Source organism: Quercus lobata, chromosome 9 (assembly GCF_001633185.2).
Source record: "Quercus lobata isolate SW786 chromosome 9, ValleyOak3.0 Primary Assembly, whole genome shotgun sequence".
NCBI lineage: Eukaryota > Viridiplantae > Streptophyta > Magnoliopsida > Fagales > Fagaceae > Quercus > Quercus lobata.
Genome location: NC_044912.1, coordinates 23,537,159 through 23,560,625, shown reverse-complemented (window position 1 = coordinate 23,560,625; position 23,467 = coordinate 23,537,159). Strand labels below are relative to the sequence as shown.

At 31.7% G+C, this 23,467-nt stretch overlaps 1 protein-coding gene and 1 long non-coding RNA gene across 3 annotated transcripts; both read left to right on the top strand.

Annotated features, from left to right (window-relative positions):
- Positions 1–5,371: 5,371 nt before the first annotated feature.
- Positions 5,372–21,860, top strand: LOC115960102 (probable inositol oxygenase). 2 transcript variants are annotated; one of them, XM_031078805.1, is made up of 11 exons: positions 5,372–5,419; positions 18,199–18,277; positions 18,378–18,456; positions 18,753–18,957; positions 19,176–19,235; positions 19,324–19,376; positions 19,468–19,590; positions 21,017–21,086; positions 21,188–21,266; positions 21,452–21,533; positions 21,628–21,860. In XM_031078805.1, the coding sequence occupies exons 1-11, from the start codon at positions 5,392–5,394 to the stop codon at positions 21,652–21,654; spliced, it is 885 nt and encodes a 294-aa protein (XP_030934665.1). In that variant the 5' UTR covers positions 5,372–5,391; the 3' UTR covers positions 21,655–21,860. The 2 variants fall into 2 exon arrangements, with proteins under 2 accessions (XP_030934665.1, XP_030934664.1); XM_031078804.1 differs by lacking the exon at positions 5,372–5,419 and adding an exon at positions 18,013–18,069.
- Positions 8,537–9,799, top strand: LOC115960107. The gene is made up of 3 exons (XR_004085083.1): positions 8,537–8,600; positions 9,590–9,656; positions 9,782–9,799. It is a non-coding gene; the product is annotated as an uncharacterized LOC115960107 (long non-coding RNA).
- Positions 21,861–23,467: the final 1,607 nt, after the last annotated feature.

The window sequence follows — 23,467 nt, the reverse complement described above, 5'->3', positions numbered from 1 at the left end:
TTGTCCATATTTATTTATTTATTACTTCTTAATTTTTGTTATGGTGAAGCACGTTTTTCTTTTACGATTTATTTATTATAGACTCTTTGGTTTTTGTACTCAATAACTCACTTGGATAAATATTTATGATGTGGTCTCACATTTGATTTTAAAATTAGGAGATAAAACCCTCTCTAAAAATAAATAATTTAGGACATATGACATAAAATTGGACTCTAATTTGAAATTCTAATTGGACTTTCTCTAAGCTTTACCTATTAATATATACTAGTGTGTACCCCAAAATTTTTGAGGATGTTTAAATTATACATGGTATTAAGACATATGTGGAGCATGTTAAGAACATATGTCATTTAGAATTGGCTAATCTTTTAACAAAACACATTTTACTTGTAATTGGGTAGATCTATGATGAGTTTAATACTTCAAGGAACTAGAGTTCAAGTCCAAGTATTGAAGCCATGCAAATCTATCCAAGAATCAAGTAAAGAAGTGTTGTTTATTAAAACTCGACAGATAGCTCAACAGATGTATCTATCGAGATTTAAAATCTGAAGCTCGACAGACAGCTTGACAGCTGTATCTATCAAGAATTACGAAATTCAGATTTCCAGATCTATTTTTCATGCATATCCAAGCTATGTGTTTAGGTTTTCTTTTCTCACAATTCTAGACATATATAAGGATTATTTTAAGGGCCGTCATAAGGTTGTTGCACTTGTTATTGCATGCATATTGTGATCGAAGACAATTTGCCCTAGTTCATCTTTCTCTTGAAAAAGCTGCTACGTTTGTATATCGTAGGGTTTTGTAACCAAGGAGTTTCTTGATCTTCATTGTGTGGATGAACTAAAGAACTTTGTAGCCAACATCTTTCTCAAGTTGGTGTATTAGTCACATACTGAGATCTGTATATCGATTGGTTAGTCACGTACTTAGAGCCGTGCATTGAAAAGAGAGATTGTCACTATATTATAAGTCCAATTGTGTATTAGGGTAAGGGTTCAACTGTAGGTTGGTATAAGGTATTGGGATTCCTTTACTTGTAATCGCTTGTTTTAATAATAGTGAATTTTCGGGAGTGGTGACCTTAAATTCACCTAGTGGGGTTTTGCCATGGAGGTTTTCTCCATTTGTAAATAAATCACAGTGTCAAATTTATTTTCCACTCAATTTAGTTATTTGGTGATTTGTTTGTGCTACCAAGCATATTGCATGTTAATTGACTTAATTAATTAACTTGGCTAATTAATTGGTTAATTTACCCAAGGGGTTAATACATTCTTGGCCTATCAAGTGGTATCAAAGTAGGCACACTCTGATTAGGGTTAATCTTTGTTATGTGATCCATTGACCCTTGTTGTCATGGCTGCAATCGGCAAGAAAAGATCTTTTGCTTCAAATACATCTTGTTTTTCTAATCTCTATTTGATTGAGTGTCTCAGAAAATGCAAGTCTAAAAGTTATTTGAAAGCTATCATGATGATTATTGAAAAAGATCTTATTGTGACAAAGAAGAAACTAGACTATCTTAGAATGAAAATGTGCAGAGGAATTCATCTGAGAAGAGTGAAGGCTAAAGGCTTTGTTCATAACTGGTAGATGAGAGAAAACACCATTCCTTCAAATTTGTCATCTAAGCATGAGGTGTGTTTTATAATGAAGTCTGCATTCAAGGTAATGGAACGGTTTCTCATTATATATATGTGTGTGTGTGTGTGTGTGTGTGTGTGTGTGTGTGCGTGAGTGTGTGATTTAAAATTTAATTAGTTTTAAACTCTTCAGTTTTTACACCCAATAATTCACTTGCCACCCAAAAAAAAAAAAAAAAAACTTAGATGGATTAGATTTGAACTCTTTGATTTATACACTCAATAGTTCACGTGACACAAAATTAAAAATTAAATAGGACACGTGGTGCAAAATCGAGAATCCAATTAAAATCTAATTGGATTTTCAATCAGCTTTGTCTATTAGTATATATATAGATATATAGATAGAGTGGAATTTAAACTAAAAAGAATTCAAGAAAATAGGGTACAAAGATTATACACAATGTGTGCTTAGCCTAAAGTAGGTTCCAAATTGTTATTTTTACAGACAAGCATACATATGACCTGTTGTTCCATAAACGTACATTGAACATACATACGCAGTTGTGAGGTATGTGTACGCACAAAATGAAACTCTAATTCTACATCTTCATTCTAAGTGATCAAACAAAATCCTAACCTAATTCTACAAACAAAAACAAGCATAAACTTTAAAACAAGACAAATTTTGGAATTTAAAAAGAAAAGGGGCTTAACTTTTTTGAAGGATATTTAAATTTTGACCAGTCCCCTCAAGATATTGGATCCAAGCCAAAACACTAGAAGGCTCCATTCATATAAATAAATGTCATTTAATATAAATTTGAATTTTCTCTATAGAACAGTGTGTTGAAGACAAATTTTTCACACCACATGGCTTCATTTCATTGGCGACCCACACCACGTCAACATCATCATGGATTTTGGGAAAACCTCTTTTAAAGCCCAAAAGAGCCCATATTTACACAAAAAGGCGTTAAAGGCCATGGTTCACAATATTTAACCTTCATATCATCTATCTCACACTTCCATATATTTTACAAACAGATTCCTTACAAAATACCCATACATCCTCCTCATATATCTTTAAACTCCATGTCTCACATAGTATTCATATACAAGATCCATGTCCAACAAAGAATCTCATATAATTCCTATACATATTATAGACACCATATCTCACAAAATCTATATATTTCTTACCATCTCCACACATCTTAAAAACATATCAAACACGCTTTCAAGAACACATTATAAAAGCCCTTTCTTATGGAAGATATATATTTATAATGCTAAAAGCCCTTCTTATGAAAGGCAAAAACTCATAAAATTAAAAGTCCTTCTCATGGAAGGCAATATCACTCATACTTGGCTAAAAAACCAAAAGAGCATTACATGGAGAAAATCATTTAAGTGCGCAATAAAGAGGATGAACTTAACCAACCTATGCACACAACTGGACATATTCTCTCTCCCTCCAGTTGCACCCATTTTTCCCTTTCAAACATGAAGTCACCATGAAAGGATTCACTTCATCATGATGCTGAAACATTAAGTCCACTGATGTGATATGGCTGGAGCTGCAAAACATGAAGATAAGTTATCATATTTTGTCTTCAAATTTATATTATTAAGTATATTTTATTCATTGTCCTTATACCACTCGACTAATGTTATTATGCTGCTAGACTCCTTTTCTCATGTTGTTGAAATGCTAAGTCCACTAATGTTATGACTAGAGCTGCAAAATATGAAGATAAGTCATTATATTTTATCTTCAAATTTATATTATTAAATATATTTTATTCATTATCATTTTACCGCTGGATGCAAGCTATTTTAATATCATCTCACTATTTAATGAACATGATCTCACTAATACTTCATTAATGAACATACATGTTAATAAATCAATGAACCACCCTTGGACACATTTTTTGGACATAAACCATCCTTGGACACACATTTTTTGGACATGAACTACCATTGGACATATATTATTTGGATATGGACCATTGCCGGACATACCTTATCATGTTGAACATGAACCATGAACCGCAACTAGACATGGATTATTGGACTCATCCCATTGTTGGACATTGGACACCTAATTAAACAATTTCTAATATTGGACATCACTTAATAAACATAATAATAACATATCAACTCACCATTTAATCAAAGCTATCATGCTAAGCATATTATTTATTTATTTCAACCATTATCATGATTTTAAGATTTTGGGTTTTATCTATTTTGTAGGCTTAAAAATACACTAGAAGCCATTGGTCTATGCGGCCCAATGTCAAGTTCCGGGTTGACCTCCCTAAAACAAATCCGGACCTAGCAAAGTCACACCTCCAACGAAAGACACATGGCTATGCGCAAAAAACCGCCCCCGACACAGTGTCATTAAAAGAATTTTAAATCCATTTTGGCTTATTTTTTGAATGGTTTGGAATGGGTCATTTAAATGTTAACCCAATACAAGTTTATCAAACATTTGAAATGAGTAGTGTTTGTGTATATTAAGGGAGCTATGTGGGTCATGTTGTGTCACTTGCTTAATAAATGGGTTCAGTTAGGGTAGAAATGTTTTGAAATGATTATTAAATGAGTTAGGTTAGGATTGGCCTATATATGTAGCTGGATACCATGTCTCAAACACGATTTGTCATCACTGCTTGCTTGAACAAAATTGTTAAATCATGGTTTTTTTTTCCACCATTATATATATATATATAAAGATTCTCCTTCATTTTTTTTTTAATTTAATAATTTAATAGTTGGGGAGGAGTGAAATTGAATCTGGATGCATCGTTCGGAACTACCTTAGAAGCTTATTGAGCTACAACTTAAAAGGCTTGTTCACATTTTACATTACGATGAATTTCATATTTATAATGGGATACAAAAGTCCATGACATTTGAATAAAAATTACATATTGAGTGCTTCAATTCCATGATTTTCTTTAGCAATCAATCCCTTGATTTATTAACCAATCCCATAATTTTCTCTTGAAACCAATGTCTTGACTTGGTCCTCAATGGCAGAAAAAATGAATTATACTTTCTTAACTAATATGCCCTAATTATACATGTCATGCATATCTTGGCTATTTCCGGTAAATACAATACAAGATAGAAATTCACACATAGTCATGTTTATGTGGCAAAATACAATCATCTGCTCTTGGTGAGCAAAGTTCTTAGCTTCCAATCCTACCAATGGAGGAAAAAAAAAACAAAAAACAAAACACTGAAGTTTCTTGATGGTTTTTGGCTATTCATACACAAATATCTTAGCTCGGTTGTTGATTTGATTTTTTTTAAACCTTATCCTCATAACAGAACGCAAAACATGGAGTTGGCCATATATGACTGGATTGTCTTGTCATCCATATCTTAGGCTAGTTTTTTGCATTGCGAAAAATAGGATGTGATTATCCTCAAAGCTGACTCAATGCGTTATCACATTTATTTTTCCCCTTTTTCTTTGTAAATGACAACAATGCGTGTTTTTGGCAACGAAACAACCAAAGCATTAGGAATTTGGTCACATGGCTAAAATGAAGATAATGATTGACCATTCAATACTCTTATAGAAACAAGTTATTTTAAGGTAAAGTTTGTTTGAAAAAATTAGCTCTAGGATAATGAAAATTTGCAGTTAAGGAGTCCAAGCCTGGTCTATTTTCAATTGAGGACTTATTATTTACCTATAAATCTGACCGGGGCCTTTCAAAGGTATTTGTCTTTGCTTTGTTTGCCTTGTTCTGAGTTTATAAGTGGGAACAAGATGATTGCCGTTGAGAACCAGGCACCTGGTACTGCTTTGATTATTGTTTCCTTCTTCCTTTTGTCCATGAATGTCAATAATTTTTATTTTATTATAAGTCTATAAGCTTAGTTCAATTGGAGTCTAACTTTTGTGTTCTTTTGTTTGAAAATATAAGTGTCAGAGAATGCAATTCCAAAAGAAGCATCAGATGGATTTGTTGTGCCAGAATCCAATGCCTTTGGCCAATCATTCAGGTTTTGACATTTTCTTCCACAATCTTTTTTTATAAGATCAGGTGTTTTTCATAAATGGTGTAGTTTCTCATTCAATGAATTGTGTCCAAATGTGTGGTAGGGATTATGAATCAACTGTGAGGCTAAGCATTGTGGAGAATACCTATCGGTTGAATCATATTAACCAAACATATGATTTTGTAAGTACACTTTCAATAAGTTAATGTTTAAATATTAAACTTTAGGACTTCATAGATTCAATTTGATATATGAAACTTTCAATGCAAATGCAGGTAAAGAGGACAAGGGAAGAGTATGCAAAATTGAACAAAGTAGAGATGTCCATATGGGAAGCCATTGAACTCCTTGACAGTTTTGTGGATGAAAGTGACCCTGACCTGGAGGAACCTCAGATTCAGCATTTGCTGCAGTCAGCAGAAGCCATAAGAAAAGATTATCCTAATGAAGATTGGATGCACTTGACTGCCCTTATTCATGGTAAATACCCTATGCACACTCCTAGTTTTTGTTCTAAGGCTAACATGCAAAATATAAGTTCTTTGAATGTGTAATTGTATATGTTTAACTTAGTGGCTCTATGCTCTTATTCATAATATCAGATAATCACTGCACACACTTGGCCCTATATATTCAAGTTTACATAAAACAACTTCATAATTGATTCTTGCATGGATTTCAGATGTTGGAAAGGTTCTTTACCATTCTAAATTTGGATCGCTTCCCCAATGGGCTGTTGTAGGTAAGAAATGTTCTTAGACCAAATAAATATTAATATATTTCTCCTGTTTCGAGTCATTTCAATCTGATGATGAATTCTGATATCGCAGGAGATACGCATCCTGTTGGTTGTGCCTTTGACGAATCGATATGTTATCATAAGGTCTTCTCAAAAACATTAGTTAATTATGTTTGACATGATTATATATAGTCAGTCAATTGAAAGAAATTTCTTCGAATCTTTTGCATTGCAGTATTTCAAGGAAAATCCAGATTACAACAATCCTGCCTACAACACTAAACTTGGAGTCTACTCTGAAGGATGTGGACTGGAAAATGTGCTGATGTCATGGGGGCATGACGATTACATGTACATGGTATATCCTCTGAACCTTCAATGAATTTTTAATGAAAAATCTTTAATAAGATTTTCATATTGAAATTTCCACAATATGTTATTCCAAAATAACAATTGTAATACTAATAACGTTGTTTCCAAATCCTTAGGTGGCCAAGGCAAATGGAACTACTCTACCATCAGCTGCATTATTTACCATCCGATATCACTCATTTTACCGTAAGTATTATTCCTTATCTTTTCCTGTAAATTTGAAAAATAGTTAATATTCTCGAATTGTTTTTATACAATAAAATGAATTTTATTTGTCCATCTCGCAGCAATGCATACGGAAGGAGCATATAAATACCTAATGAATGAGGAGGACAGAGAGAATCTGAAGTGGGTTCTAACATTCAAGTAAGCTTCCATTTTGCTGTTTAATCTGTACATTTTTTTCTTTCTTACTCGTGTTCTTCCCCAACAACTATTCATTTCTCATTGAGCTGATTGTGAGCATCAGTGCTTTTCCCCACCAATTATTCAATTTTTGTTCAGCTGATTGTGACAACTATACTGATTTTATTGTATTGTACAAAATAACAGCAAATATGATCTCTACAGTAAGAGCAACGTTCATATTGACGTTGAAAAAGTTAAACCATACTATGAATCCCTCATAAAAAAGGTGTGTACCAGTGCAAAATTCTGTGCTTCAGTAATTTTAAACACTTTTTTTTTTCTTTACTAAAATTGGATTTTTTTTTTCTTTCTTTCTTTTTGCAGTACTTCCCAGAAAAGCTCAGATGGTAATCCTTGAGGTTGGAAGGCATACTGCACTAAGGGAAAGGATCCGGCTTTAGACTGCCTGCCATACTTTTAGTTGTGCTTGCTTTCAATTGGCAATGTTAATTTTATTTATATATGCACTACAAATTTCTGTAATCAGTACTAAGAAATTTGTAAAATATTAATAAATAAAACACATCATAGAGATGTGGCGTGTTCATTATTATTTGGCTTGGTTCTTATATATTGATGGCCAGGAGGCCATGTGTGGGATGTCTTTAAGGCCTTGGGGCCTAATCAAATAATGCTAATGTTGCGGCTTCAACAAGAACGCCCACCAAAAAAAAAAAAACCCCCTACGAATTGTACCTAGGCATGCTTTGTATCAGCATCAAGCAACAACAACGAAAAAAATCCCCTTAGAAATCAATAACTAGGGTTATCTGGAATGAACACCAAGCTATTGAAGGAAAAACTCCAACAATCAATTTGATTACTGAAGCAAACTGTATACAATACTGAACTCAGGTTCTTTAAATAGAGTTCCAAGCTTGGTCCGTTTAGATACCGCTTATTTTATTGAAAATTAAAAACAATATAATAAAATAATTTTTAAATTTGTGGATAGTGTTGTGAGATTTTCTTTTAATAAAAATTGCGTTGAAAATAAAGGTATGTGAGTCTCATAAATAGTGCAAAGATCCACTAAAAAACAATCACAGCCACAGAAAGTCAGAAACGCACTTCCAAAAAAAAAAAAATCAAAAACAAAAACGCAGACCCAAACGCAGACTCGAGAAAAGCTGTATCCAAACAAGAAAAGGAAACAATTCTAACCAATGCAAATTCTACTAATCTAGTAAGAAAATGAATTAAATCCCTAAAACAAATAGGAAATAAAATAAGATTTAAAAAATTAAAACAAGTGGTGGGTTTATTGGTTATGTTACAGGTTCAACAGTCTTTGCAACTGAGATCTAGTCATCCAATGCATGGGGTTGTGGACGAGATCAATCAGAATACAGGACCTTATATTGGGCTAGTGATGACTTTTTCTACTGAAGAACTTGTACTTATAGACTCTACTTTCTTTGTTCCCAGCTCGGAGATCCCATGGGTTGACTTGGCTGGTACTCTCTCTCACTGTCTTTGTTTTCTTTCTTCTTTTGGACTTGTCGGTGTTGATTATTGACTAGAATAGCTTTAGTTGAAATATGAAAATGTTTTGTATAATGGGGTAATTTCAAAGGTCTTAAATTTAGGGGGAGATGGCCCAAGTTATGCCCATTTAGCCCAAAAGTTATGTCACTTCACTGTTAGTTGTTGGGCTAGGTCGGTTTAAGAAGGAATATTTGTATTTGTATACACACACATTAAGTAGTGTGTAATATACAAAAAAGTTTATGGAAAGATATTTATAAATGGTTTATATTTAAATATATTTTTTTAAATAAAAACTCAAATGAGTCAAAAATATACAATTTTAATAAATTAGGATTTATTTAGAAAAGGACCAAATATAGTATAATTAGAATTTGTTTAATTTTAGGTTGTTTCTATTCTAATTGCCAAGAGTCATTCATAGTTTAAATTCCACTTCAGACCCTTCCTCAACTATCGAATTATCAAAAAAGAAAGATGTTGTTTTATTCTAATCAAACAATGAATTCTAGTTGGTTTTAATTTACATGTAAATGTGTAATTAATACCAAATTTAAAAATATATAATATAATATTATAATAATATAATGATGATCTTAAAAAATTATGATTATATAAGCTTTTAAAAAGTTGAAGTGACAACATAAGAAAGAGTCAATCTAAAAAGTCAAGTACTTTCATTTTTGTATGTGTCAAATAAAAAAATAAAAAAATTTCATTTTTATATGCGTGCCTTTTTGTTGTGGCAAAGACATCAGGTTGTACTATCAGCTTTGTTGTATTCTTCTATGGAGTTTAAATTTACTGAGAAAATCGTGTAGTTACACACAATCAATAAGCAAATGCCTTCAGGGAATATGAAAAAATGTTATTAGACGTACTAGATTATTTGTCATGCCTGCACATAATGAACAACTTCTTGCCAGTGTGTCTATTTTGTTGATTGCCTACTGCCTAGGAAGGAGGTTCAACATTGGGACTATTAAAGGTATAGATGTAATTTATGTGATGACTGGAGAGCAACAGTAAGATTTCATCTATCTTTCATTGTTTTTTTTTCAATACCATAACAATTAATACATACTACATATACTTGATGTGAAACATTTTTAATGAGTGGTAGACTTGACCTTTTTGTGGCACTCTTTAGGTGAATGCAGGTATAACTGTACAAATCCTACTTGATACATTTGATATCATAGGAATTGTTCATTATGGGATTGCTGGAAGTTCTAATGATTGATTGTACATTGGTGATGTTAGTGTCCCAAATTATGTTGCCTATACAGGATCTTGGACATGGAAGGTACAAGTTTAAATTTGTATTAAATTGATGAAAGAATAAATTTTTTTTTTCACTGCAATCCTTGCTTTTAAAATGAAGAAGAAGAAAAAAAAAAAACTAATCTTTTCTTTGTTTGATTTTACTGCTACATTCTGATGTTTGCCTTTATTGAATAAAAGTATTTAACATAAAGAATATGCACTCTAGTTATATTTTAGTTCAGAAAAAAATGGTCTTATGTTTAATTCATCTTTCATCCTCTTATTTGCGTTGTGAAGGAATTCAGGTCAGCAGAGGAGAATTTGACAGAATTGAAGTCTGGTAATTTCAACTCCCTGAGAAGGGAGAGAATTTGTTGGCAATGATAGACTTTACTCCACAGCAATTGTACTCTGTTGGGAAAGCAATGGAAGAGGTTTTTTGGCTTCCAATTGAACCAAAATTATTCAATATTGCTTCTGAACTTCAGGTTCGTTGTATAATCATCCCCGATCTCTTTTAATAGCTTATGTGTGTTGATTAATATGTTCTGATGAAAATATCATTCAAGGTTTATTTTTTGGTTCATTATGACGTAAATTGTTAATTGATTACAGGATGTGAAACTACAAAAATGTGACCAAATTTCAGAAAGAAACAGTCTCTCTCTCTCTCTTACCGTCTTACCCTTTTACTACTCAGAAATGCTTAGGTACTTTTTATTTATTTATTTTCCATTTTCCTTGATTTCTTTGTCAAAGATCATACCTTCTAATTGTAATTTAACCATTTGGTTTGGGTTTAAAATTTTATAAAACCTTTGGTCAGGAAGCTTAGAAACAATGAATTTAACCTTTGGTTTTGTTTGTTAAGCTTCAGCTATTATCCATTCCTAAATCAATCACGTAGGGAAACAAATAAATTTAAAATCAGAATTTAAAATGCTTCATTGAAATCAATCTGGGCCTGCACAGGGATGAGAATGTTGTTACTATTGTGGTTTGGGATTGGCAATTGGCAGTAGGTTGTTTTGTTTTATTTTAAAGTTGATTTTGAAAATGCACAGAAGATGTTTGTGAAAATATGTGTTAGAAAAATTGAAATGATGTTAAGCTATTTCTATCTATGCATGTTGTGCAGTCTTGAGGAAGATTCATCAAATTGAAGGCTACTCTCCAAATTGGCTGATTTCCTTCACTTCCTACTTACAGAAGAAAAGGAAGCTGATATTGGGGAACAAAGTGCAGAAGCTCTCCCAAGTTTATCCCGCCATCAAGGAGGTCCTTGGAATGACAAGTTAGAGAGGTCTTTCAAAGGATTTTGCACCACTGAACTTGTCCTGTCCATGGCGTCGATCTTTTTTTCTTTCTTTTTTTTTTTTTTTCTCTAGTTGTTGCTATTGTATAATTGAATTGTTGACCAAGTTGTTGAATTTTTCATGTTGTAGCTGATTTTGTGCTCATGAGTAATGAGTAAATGTAATGTATGCAGACACATTTATACAACTCATGGTACACACTATTTTGTTGTATTTTTACTTTACATCGGAAAGTCATTTTACATGATTAGTTGTATTTCTCTTATTATTAGGGATTGGTTCTTCTATGGCATCTCATTACAGTTTCCACTCACGTTCACCTCTTATTTATTTTGGCTAACTCATGTTCTCTTATTGAATGCTTCACACTAGTTTTTTGTTGCTCATTCTTCTGTAAGATTTCAAATGCGTCCTACTGGAGAAAAGGAAACTCTGCATGCAATTTCTTAAGTTTTATCTACATGGTCAAGCTTCTACTTGTCCTAAATGAAGTTTGCATGATGCCTGTTTCTATTCTTTTTCTGTTTATCAAAAAATTCTTTTTCTAGGATTTATGTGTTCTAATCCTTGGTAAATTACTTTGAAATTTATATTCAAGCTATATATTACTTTGAAATTTATATTCAAGCTCCGACTAGCAATAAAGGAGGTTTGATTCTAACTTGGTCATTTGTGAAGTTTGAAAAGATAATTGTACTGTATTTGAAACCTTGATAATAGTTCTTGCAACATAAAATTGCTATTAGTGCTTTACTTCTTGGTCAGTTTACAACTTCTTGACCAATTCAATATATGCCCCTGAGAACGTTAAAAAAAGGATTACATATCAAATATCACTAGTCTTCCAAGAATGCTTGGCCTGTTTTACAATCAATTGATGCAAGAGAGAAGTAGACAAGAAAATAATTTAATTAAAAATAAACAAAATTTTATTAAAATGTACACTTTGATCTTAATAACAAGAGTTCCATTGAGATATTCTCTTTGATTACAAGGTCATAATAACATCATTACATGATAGTTAACAATAAATAATTTTCCACCATCATAATTCATAATTCTCACATAATAAGGAGAGAAAAAGTCTTGCATGCTTCAAGTCTCCAACCTCAGTTGAAATTTCTAATACAAATCGTGCAATTTTTGCTATGAATTTTGACTTGCTAAAACAATAGCAAAGAGCAACCAGCATATCACTTTCAGCAGTTCACAAGCAAAATGTTCTTTCATTTTTGTGCTATTCTAGATACTAAATCATAGCTTTTGACAATAATCAAGGTGTTACAAAAACTATCCAAAAAGCAGTTACAAGCATCAGTATCAACAAAATTGTTTCAAACCAAATGGAGAGCAAAATCCAAATGTGGCACAAAAATCAGTCCAAGAAAATCTCATATTCGTTAATAAAACTAAGCAAAAAGATGTCATCGTGTAAATAATTATTCAGCTTGAATACACAACCAAAAGCATCTTCCCACATCATTTTTTTTACAACAAATGAAAGAAATGATCAAATTAAACATAAACTAACTACTAAAAATGGTATTGCATCAACAAAATTATCCTTATTTGACAATAAGCAACTGTAAAGAAATAACTAGACAAAGAAGAAATGAAAGAGCAGAATCCCACCTCAATTAAAGCAAACCAAACCCAAATGGCAAAATTTAGAATCTTAATCCCACGAGAATCTAGAGACTTAGTAATATAAACAATAAAAAGAATAATCAGCAAACACACAATAAGATAGAGGCAATAAATTAGAGTTAGAACCGAGTCTTTAGAAAGGGTCCGCAAAACCAAAACAACCTGTTAAATTGTCAGCACTTCTCATTCAATCAAAATGCACATTAGGCCATGCCAAAAACCCCCAATTTTCAAACCCAAGCAAAATTATCAAGCTTTAGACTCAACAAGGAAACTCAGCCATCAAACTAACAAAGTTGAAACAAAATGAGACCCAAATTTGGTCATCTCTAAAAAGCATATAAAAAGGGAAACAAAAAAAAAAATATATATATATATATATATATATTTATATTTATATATAAGAGAGAAAAGACAATAGAGAGAAAGAAAGGGGCTAGCGATGATAGCACCACCAACAGCGGTGGTGTGGGTGGAATGAGAAGCTCCATCACGACTGGGCTTTAGAGAACAAGAAAACAGAGAGAGAAAGTGCTAGAGAGTGAGAGATGAGAGAATCTTAATAGAGGAGAGGGTCACATCGGAAAGCATTGCCGGTGGTGGTGATGTGGGACTCGATGGCTAGCAGCAGTGACGGAGATTCGGCAATGGGTTTGCCTAAAATATGGATTTGCCTCATGTTGTACAGTTCGTATTGATTTCTAGAAGGTCTTGCCTTGCCCTATGAGGTGTGAGAGTTCTAAAGTGTGACCTGTGAATGTTACCATGTCCATCATGTGCATGACTCTCTTGGGAGTTGTCTGGTGTAGACACGTCTAGTTGTCCTACACATGCATCCGGGAATACACCACTAAATCTAAGGCTAAGGTGAAGAATGGAAGTTCTCACTTCCTTTAGGTCCAAGAAATGCTCTTGGCCCTTACTTAGAGGTTCAACTTAACTAGACTTGAGTCTGGAGTTAGGGTACGAGTTTGCCAATTTATTAGGCACCTAGACTTGCTTAACCGAATGGATCAACCTCTACTAATATTTCTAGGCCATTTTCAATCAAAGGTTAGACTAAGTAGGTTCCCATCTTTCATGTACAACTAACTTGTACGCTCTGTTTGTTTCGATGTAAAATATTTTCAGGAAAATATTTTCACATTTTACGGTGTTTGTTTTGGAGTAAAATATTTAGTCAAAAGTAAAATATTTTCAGTCAATGAAACCACTGACGGCAAATTTGTGTAAAATATTTTACAGTTGAAATATTGGTAAAATATTTTACATTTGTTGCACTGTCTATGTCCCGACTCTCAATACATTGCCTTTCTGTTATCTCAAGCTTTCTCAGTTTTCTCCACAACCCAGCCCACTGTTAGCCCTTCTCTCCCACCCATCACCGGCTCCATCCTCTTCGGCACCAGCCAACATTGGCTCTCCTTTCACCAGCGCCGCCCATCACCACTAGCTCCATGTCATCGACACCACCTTCAGTTCTCAAGTTCGATTTCTCATTTTCCTAACTGTTTTTCGTTGTTCTCCATCTCTCTTTTTACTACTTTTTTTTTTTTTTTTTCCGCTGCCACTGTCAATCTTGTTTAGTTGGGTTTCTGGAGATTGAGTTATGGTGGAGCTTGCTTTTAGTGGGTCGAAGGTGGATTTGGTGATTGAGATTGGATAGTTTTTGGGTTAATGGATTTTGGGTCTCAATTGTTTGAAGGATTTCAGGTACGGTTTGGGTTTCTCGACGACTTGACGGCAGCAGGATGTTGGTGGCTTGATGGACGAGGTGGGTGGGTTGTTTTTCATGGGTATAATAAGCTTTTAGGACAAATAACACGGGGCTGAGCAAGTGGCTATGGCTAGACCATTACAAATTTACAATGAATCTAGAAATGGTAATGACAATTGCAAGTGTACTCAAATTGAATGCATCTTTTACAGGGATTTCCCTTCACTGCTTCAATTACCTGAGTCATATTCATGGATAGAGAGAATTGTGGTCCTCCCTTTAGTGGTACTGATCTTGTTATTTGCTGGGAATCTCTCACAATCCTATCTTGCAACCTGTTCTCTGTCAGAAGATCCCACAAGATCCACTTGCAATCCCCTATTATCCTATGCATTTGTCCCCCCATATTGTTCTCTTGTATTTAAAGAATGCCATCTATGGCTGGATATGTACTGATCCGATGTGTTGTGAGTTAGAAAGATGTTCACATTTTACAACAAACAAAACTTGAAAATGATTTTCCTTGTATGCAGTCAAACACAGTAAAATGAAAATATTTTCAGTAAAATATTTTACATTTGAAAATATTTTACTTTGAAACAAATAGAGCGTAATCCCATGCATATGCATGGATACACATAAAGATATACAAAAAAAATGGATAGTACAATTCCTAGATATATAATTTAAATATTATTAATAGTCATTCTTATATTTTGTTAACTCTTTAAAAAGTCTTGTAAGAATCTTATATTTTATTAACTCTTTAAAAAGTATTGTAAGAATATTATAAAGTATAAAATGTAAACTGTTCATGTTTATTTATTTATTACTTCTTAATTTTTGTTATTGTGAAATACTTTTTTTATTTTATAATTCATTTATTCTAGACTCTTTGGTTTTTGTACTCAATAACTCATTTGGATGAATATTTATGATGTGATCCCATATTTTATTCTAAAATTAGGAAATAAAACTCTCTCTAAAAATAAATAATTTAGGACATATGACACAAAATTGTACTCTAATTTGAAATTCTAATTGGACTTTCTCTAAGGTTTACCTTTTAATATATACTAGTGTGTACTCCAAAATTTTAGAAGATGTTTAAATTATACATGGTATGATTTTACACTTTTTTTAAATCATACATTTCTAAAATATGGAATGGTTTCTCATTTTATATATGGAAAATGTTGTAAAAATGTTGTGGATATAGCATTTCTCAACCTATGTGTGTGTGTCATTTAAAATTTAATTGGTTTTAAACTCTTTGGTTTTTGCACTTAATAATTCACTTGCCACAAAAATAGAAAAACTTAGATGGATTAGATTTGAACTCTTTGATTTTTACACTCAATAATTCACGTGGCACAAAATTGAGAATCCAATTAAAATCTAATTGGATTTTCTCTCAGTTTTGTCTATTAATATATATATGTGTGTGTTTGTGTGTGTATATATATATATATATATATATATAGATAGATAGATAGATAGAGTGGAATTTAAACTAAAAAGAATTCAAGAAAATAGGGTACAAAGATTATACACAGTAGGTGCTTAACCTAAAGTAGGTTTCTAATTGTTATGATTGTAGAGAGCCATACACATGACCTGTTGTTCCATAAACATACATTGAACATACATACGCAGTTGTGAGGCATGTATACGCATCCTAACAAAATGAAACTCTAATTCTACATCTTCTTCATTCAAAGTGATCAAACAAAATCCTAACCTAATTCTACAAACAAAAACAAGCATAAACTTTAAAACAAGACAGATTTTGGAATTTAAAAAGAAAAGGGGATTAACTTTATCGAAGGATATTTGAATTTTGACCAGTCCCCTCAGGATATTGGATCCAAGCTAAAACAATAGAAGGGTTAGTAAACTGTAGCTTTATAAGAATGGAACTGCAAGAGAGTTTTTGAAAAGAGAGAACGCTTTTAACGAATCCTTTTTGACATAATTAATAAGTAAGTCAATTTCGTGTTAATTTGCTTAACCTAAAATCAACCCAAAATGGCTCCTTTCGTATAAATAAATGTCATTTTTATTTAATATAAATTTGAATTTTCTCTATAGAACAGTGTAATTAAAAGAATTTTAAATTCATTTTGGTTTATTTTTTGAATGGTTTGGAATGGGTCATTTAAATGTTAACCCAATACAAGTTTATCAAACATTTGAAATGAGTAGTGTTTGTTTATATTAAGCAAGCTATGTGGGTCATGTTGTGTCACTCACTTAATAAATGGGTTTTGTTAGAGTAGAAGAGTTTTGAAATGATTATTAAATGAATTAGGTTAGAATTGGCCCATGTAGCTGGATACCAATGTCTCGAACATGATTTGTCATCACTGCTTGCTTGAACAAAATTGTTAAATCATGGTTTTTTCATATATATATATATATATATATATATATATATATATTTAAAGATTCTCCTTCTTTTTTTTTTTAATTTAATAATTTAATAGTTGGGGAGGAGTGGATTTGAATCTGGGTGCATTGTTTGGAACTACCTTAGAAGCTTATTGAGCTACAACTTAAAAGGCTCGTTCACATTTTACATTACAATGAATTTCATATTTATAATGGGATACAAAAGGCCATGACATTTGAATAAGAATTACATATTGATTGCTTCAATTCCATCATCTTCTTCAACAATCAATCCCTTGATTTATTAACCAATCCCATAATTTTCTCTTGAAACCTATGTCTTGACTTGGTCCTCAATGGCAAAAAAAAATGAATTATACTTTCTAAACTAATATATCCTAATTATACATCTCATACATATCTTGGCTATTTTGGGTAAATACATTACAAAGATAGAAACTCACACATAGTCATGTTTATGTGGCAAAATACAACCATCTGCTCTTGGTGAGCATAGTTCTTAGGTTCCAATCCTATCTATGGAGAGAAAAAAAACTGAAGTTTCTTGATGGTTCTTGGCTATTCATTCACAAATATCTTAGCTCAGTTGTTGATTTTATTTTTTTTAAGCCTTATCCTCATAACAGAACGCAAAACATTAGTAGGGAGTTGGCCATGACTGGATTGTCTTGTCATCCATATCTTAGGCTAGTTTTTTGAATTAGTCAAAGTTGGATGTGATTATCCACAAAGCTGACTCAATGCGTTATCACAATATCTACAACGATGCGTGTTTTTCCAATGAAACAACCAAAGCACTAGGAATTTGGTCACATGGCTAAAATGAAAATAATGATTGACCATTCAATACTCTTACAAAAACAAGTTATTTTAAGATAAAGTTTGTTTGAAAAAATTAGCTCTAGGATAATGAAAATTTGCAGTTGAGGAGTCCAAGCCTGATCTATTTTCAGTTGAGGACTTATTATTTACCTATAAATCTGACCGGGCCCTTTCAAAGGTATTTGTCTTTGCTTTGTTTGCCTTCTTCTAAGTTTTTAAGTGGGAACAAGATGATTGCCGTTGAGAACCAGGCACTTGGTACTGCTTTGATTATTGTTTCCTTCTTCCTTTTGTCCATGAATGTTAATAATTTTTATTTTATTATAAGTCTATAAGCTTAGTTCAATTGGAGTCTAACTTTTGTGTTCTTTTGTTTGAAAATGTAAGTGTCAGAGAATGCAATACCAAAAGATGCATCAGATGGATTTGTTGTGCCAGAATCCAATGCCTTTGGCCAATCATTCAGGTTTTGACATTTTCTTCCACAATCTTTGTTTATAAGATTAGCTGTTTTTCATAAATGGTGTAGTTTCTCATTGAATGAATTGTGTCAAAATGTGTTATAGGGATTATGAATCAAGTGTGAGGCTAAGCATTGTGGAGAATTGCTATCGGTTGAATCATATTAACCAAACGTATGATTTTGTAAGTACACTTTCAATAAGTTAATGTTTAAATATTAAACTACTGTGTCCGTTTGGAAACAACTTATTTAGCTAAAATTGAAAACTTTTTATTGAAAGTACTATAAATAAAGATAAAAGTTAACTGAATAGTATATTGGGATCCATAAATAGTACCAAAAAGTGTAATGGGGCCCATAAATAGTACCAAAAATAAGCTAAAATTGCAAATAAGCTGAAATTTTCAGATTGTTCCAAACACACACTTAGGACTTCATAGATTCAATTTGATTTATGAAACTTTCAATGCAAATGCAGGTGAAGAAGACAAGGGAAGAGTATGCAAAATTGAACAAAGCAAAGATGTCCATATGGGAAGCCATTGAACTCCTTGACAGTTTTGTGGATGAAAGTGACCCTGACATTGATGAACCTCAGATTCAGCATTTGCTGCAGTCAGCTGAAGCCATAAGAAAAGATTATCCTGATGAAGACTGGCTACACTTGACTGCCCTTATTCATGGTAAATACCCCATGCACATTCCTAGTTTCTGTTCTAAGGCTAACATGCAAAATATAAGTTCTTTGAATGTGTAATTGTATATGTTTATTTAACTTAATGGCTCTATGCTCTTATTCATAATATTAGATAATCACTTCACATAGTAGGCCCTATATATTCAAGTTTACATAAAACAATATATTAAACAACTTGATAATTGATTCTTGCATGGATTTCAGATCTTGGAAAGGTTCTTTTCCATTCTAAATTTGGATCGCTTCCCCAGTGGGCTGTTACCGGTAAGAAATGTTCTTAGACCAAATAAATGTTAATATATTCCTCCTGTTTCGAGTCATTTCAATTTGATGATGAATTCTGATGTCACAGGAGATACGCATCCTGTTGGTTGTGCCTTTGACGAATCGATTGTTTATCACAAGGTCTTCTCTAAAACATTAGTTAATTATGTTTGAGATGATTATATATAGTCAGTCAATTGAAAGAAATTTCTTCAAATCTTTTGCATTGCAGTATTTCAAGGAAAATCCAGATTACAACAATCCTGACTACAACACTAAATTTGGAGTCTACTCTGAAGGATGTGGACTGGAAAATGTACTGATGTCGTGGGGGCATGATGATTACATGTACATGGTATATCCTCAGAAACTTCAATGAATTTTTAATGAAAAATCTTTAATAAGATTTTCATATTGAAATTTCCACAATATGTAATTCCAAAATAACATTCATCTATATCTATATATTACTAAAAGTTGAAACATGGCATTTATTGCTGCTGAGCTCCTGTTACGCCACCCCATCGCCACGTCATTAGCCACATAATTATTATTTATTCATTTTTTTTACAAATAAATAAATATATATAAATAGATTATTGACTTTACATATTCATTTTTGTTGGTTTTAACATCTATATATATTTCTTTTTTATTTCCAATTTTCTTATAATTTTTTTTTACATTCACTTATTTTTTAAATATTTACATTTTTTCAACATTTCTTCTTCCCTTACCTTTTCATCTCTCTACTACCCTCTACTTTAATATTGTTATTCATCTTTCCCTTCATCTTCCTTTATTTGTCTCTTCTTATCACTTCTCTCTTACTATAAATTTGTCACTCTTTTCCATTCTTTGCATAGTTCTCTCTCTCTCTCTCTCTCTCTCTCTCTCTCTCTCTCTCTCTATGTCAATGTTTTGGTGGATTTTTATTTTTTATTGCATCTCCACTTTAGATTGATAAATTTTTGTGCTTTTAAGAACTCTAATTTAGGTTGATACGATTTAGTTTCGTGTTTTAAGTTATTATTATTATTATTGTTATTTTGCTATTTGATTGTTAAATTTTATCCGATTACATTATAAAAAATTAAAGATAGTAGATAAAAATAAAATAGTATTCCATTACATACCATAATTTGGATAATTTAGTGTTTGTTGTTATATCTTTTAATTTTTCTTATTTTTTTCTTCTCTTCTATTTTACTCAATATTGAAATTCAACCACATCCTCCTTATCATTAAATTATTTATATTTTCTCTCTTTTTTTGTTTTAAAAAATAAAAAAATGTAATTTTTTATTGTGCTCATCAAATTGTACTCATTTTTTTTAACATTTATACTTTTTCTAACCTTTCTCCTTCTCTTTACCTTTTCATCTCCCCAAACATTCTACCTTGATATCACTCTTCCTCTTTCCTTTTATCTTCCTTTATTTTGTTTCTTTTTATTATCATCCTCTTAGTATAAATTTGTCATTCACTCTTCCATTCTTTACATAATTTTCTCTCACAAAAAGGTAGTTATTTCCTTCTCTTTCTCCCTCAATTTTTTGGTGGATTTTTATTTTTATTTTTCTTGCATCTCTATTTTAGCTTGATAAAGTTTTGTATTCTTTAGAACTCTATTTTGGTTGATGGGATTTAGTTTTGTGTTATAAGTTTTTTTTTTATTTTTTTTTATTTTTATTTTTATTTTATGACTTTGATTGTTATATATTATCATATTGCATTATAAATAATTAAAAATAGTATATAAGAATGTACCAAATCCTTAGGTGGCCAAGGCAAATGGAACTACTCTACCATCAGCTGCATTATTTACCATCCGATATCACTCATTTTACCGTAAGTATTATTCTTTATCTTTTCCTGTAAATTTGAAAAATAGTTAATATTCTCGAATTGTTTTTATACAATCAAATGAGTTTTATCTATCCATCTCGCAGCAATGCATACGGAAGGAGCATATCAATACCTATTGAATGAAGAGGACAGAGAGAATCTGAAGTGGGTTCGAACATTCAAGTAAGCTTCCATTTTGTTGTTTAATTTGTACATTTTTTTCTTTCTTATTTCTGTTCTTCCCCAACAACTATTTATTTCTCATTGAGTTGATTGTGGGCAATAGTGTTTTCCCCACCAATTATTCAATTTTTGTTCAGCTGATTGTGACAACTAAACTAATTTTATTGTATTGTACAAAATAACAGCAAATATGATCTCTACAGTAAGAGCAGCGTTCGAATTGACGTTGAAAAAGTTAAACCATACTATGAATCCCTCATAAAAAAGGTGTTCCAGTGCAAAATTCTGTGCTTCGGGAATTTTAAACACTTTTTTTTTTCTTTACTAAAATTGGATTTTTTTTCTTTCTTTGTTTTTACAGTACTTCCCAGAAAAGCTCAGATGGTAATCCTTGAGGTTGGAAGGCATACTGCACTAAGGGAAAGGATCCAACTTTAGGCTGCCTGCCATACTTTTAGTTGTGCTTGCTTTCAATTGGCAAAGTTAATTTAATCTATATATGCACTAAAGATTTCTGTAATCAGTACTAAGAAGTTTGTAAAATATTAATTAATATTAGTAAATAAAGCACATCATAATGATGTGGCGTGTTCATTATTGTTTGGCTTGGTTCTTGCTTCTTATATATTGATGGCCAGGAGGCCATGTGTGGGATGTCTTTAAGGCCTTGGGGCCTAATCAAATAAGGCTAATGTTGCGGCTTCAAAAAAAAGAAAAAAAAAAACCCTTAGAAATCAACACCAAGCTATTGAAGGAAAAACTCTAACAATCAATTTTATTGCTAAAGCAAACTATATACAATACTAAACTCTAGGTTCTTTAAATAGAGTTCCAAACTTATTATCCTAACAAGAAAAGGAAACAATTCTAACTAATGAAAATTCAACTAATCAAGTAAGAAGATGAATTAAATCCCTAAAACAAGTAGGAAATAAAATAAGGTTTAAAAAATGGACAAGTTTAGCTACAAAATTAGTTGAAGCCTAATGCTACAATCTTACTCAATACCTTTTTATTGGAGGTGAATTTTGACAAATTCACCATTGGATTATATCTTCTTCTTATATCCTTCATGCTTGCAAAATTTATAGAAAATTAAAGATCAATAGCTATGTCATCAATAAATTGTTTAAATTGTAAGTTTTTGTCGTTTAAAATATGCATAAATATAAGCTTATAGATCATATAGTAAATAATATTCGATTGACACAAAATTTAACATGTGTATTAAAAGTGTAAAGAACATACAATTCAACAGTTAGATTTTCAAAATATGTAGTAATATTTTTTTTTTTTTTAGAGAGTTTCAACTTATGGCGTCCACTCCTGATGATAACTCTTTATTATCAGACCAAGACACCAATCAATTTTTGGTGTAGGTGGTGATTGAACCCCAAATCTCTTATTCAACCATCAGAGACTTTACCAGTTGAGCTAGCTGGAACCCACAGTGATATTTATTTTATTGAGTAAGATTATAGCCTTAGGTTACAACTAATTTTATAGCTAAACTTTTTCCTTTCATAAATTAAATCAAATAAATTAAGAACATTAATAGATTAGGCCTTAAACCCAACTGTTATTAGGCTCTATTCCCAAGGCCAGTGGTTAGGCCATCTTCTTCTTGTGTGTTGTCCAGATCTTGAGGTTTGGGTAGAAGACTTACCCGAGGACGTGGATGTTGTTTTCCAGTCGGATCTTCCTTGAGTTTGGTTTTTGTTTCGTTTTTGTAGTTCGTTTTTTATTAATAAAATTTCGCTTATCTTTTTCTCAGAAAAAAAAAAAAAAAAAAAAAAAAAAAAAAAAAAAAGTATGTGTAATTGGGGGCATATATCTTGTGTTGGCACTAGCTAAACTAGGCAGGAGCTAGTTAGGATCTTATGTAGAGTTAAAAAATGGCAAAATTTAGCTACAAAATTGGTTGTAATCTAAGGCTACAGGCTATAACCTTACTCAATAAAATAAACACTACTATATATTTTGAAAATCTAAAAATTAAATTGCATATTCTTTACACTCTTAATGTACATATCAAATTATATATCAATAAAATATTATTTATTATATGATCCATAAGCCTACATTTTATGCATAATTTATATTGTAAAATCTTGCAATTTAAACACTTTATTAATGACATACCTATTAATCTTCAATTTCCTAGAAATCTTGCAAGTATGGAGCATATAAGAAGAAAATGT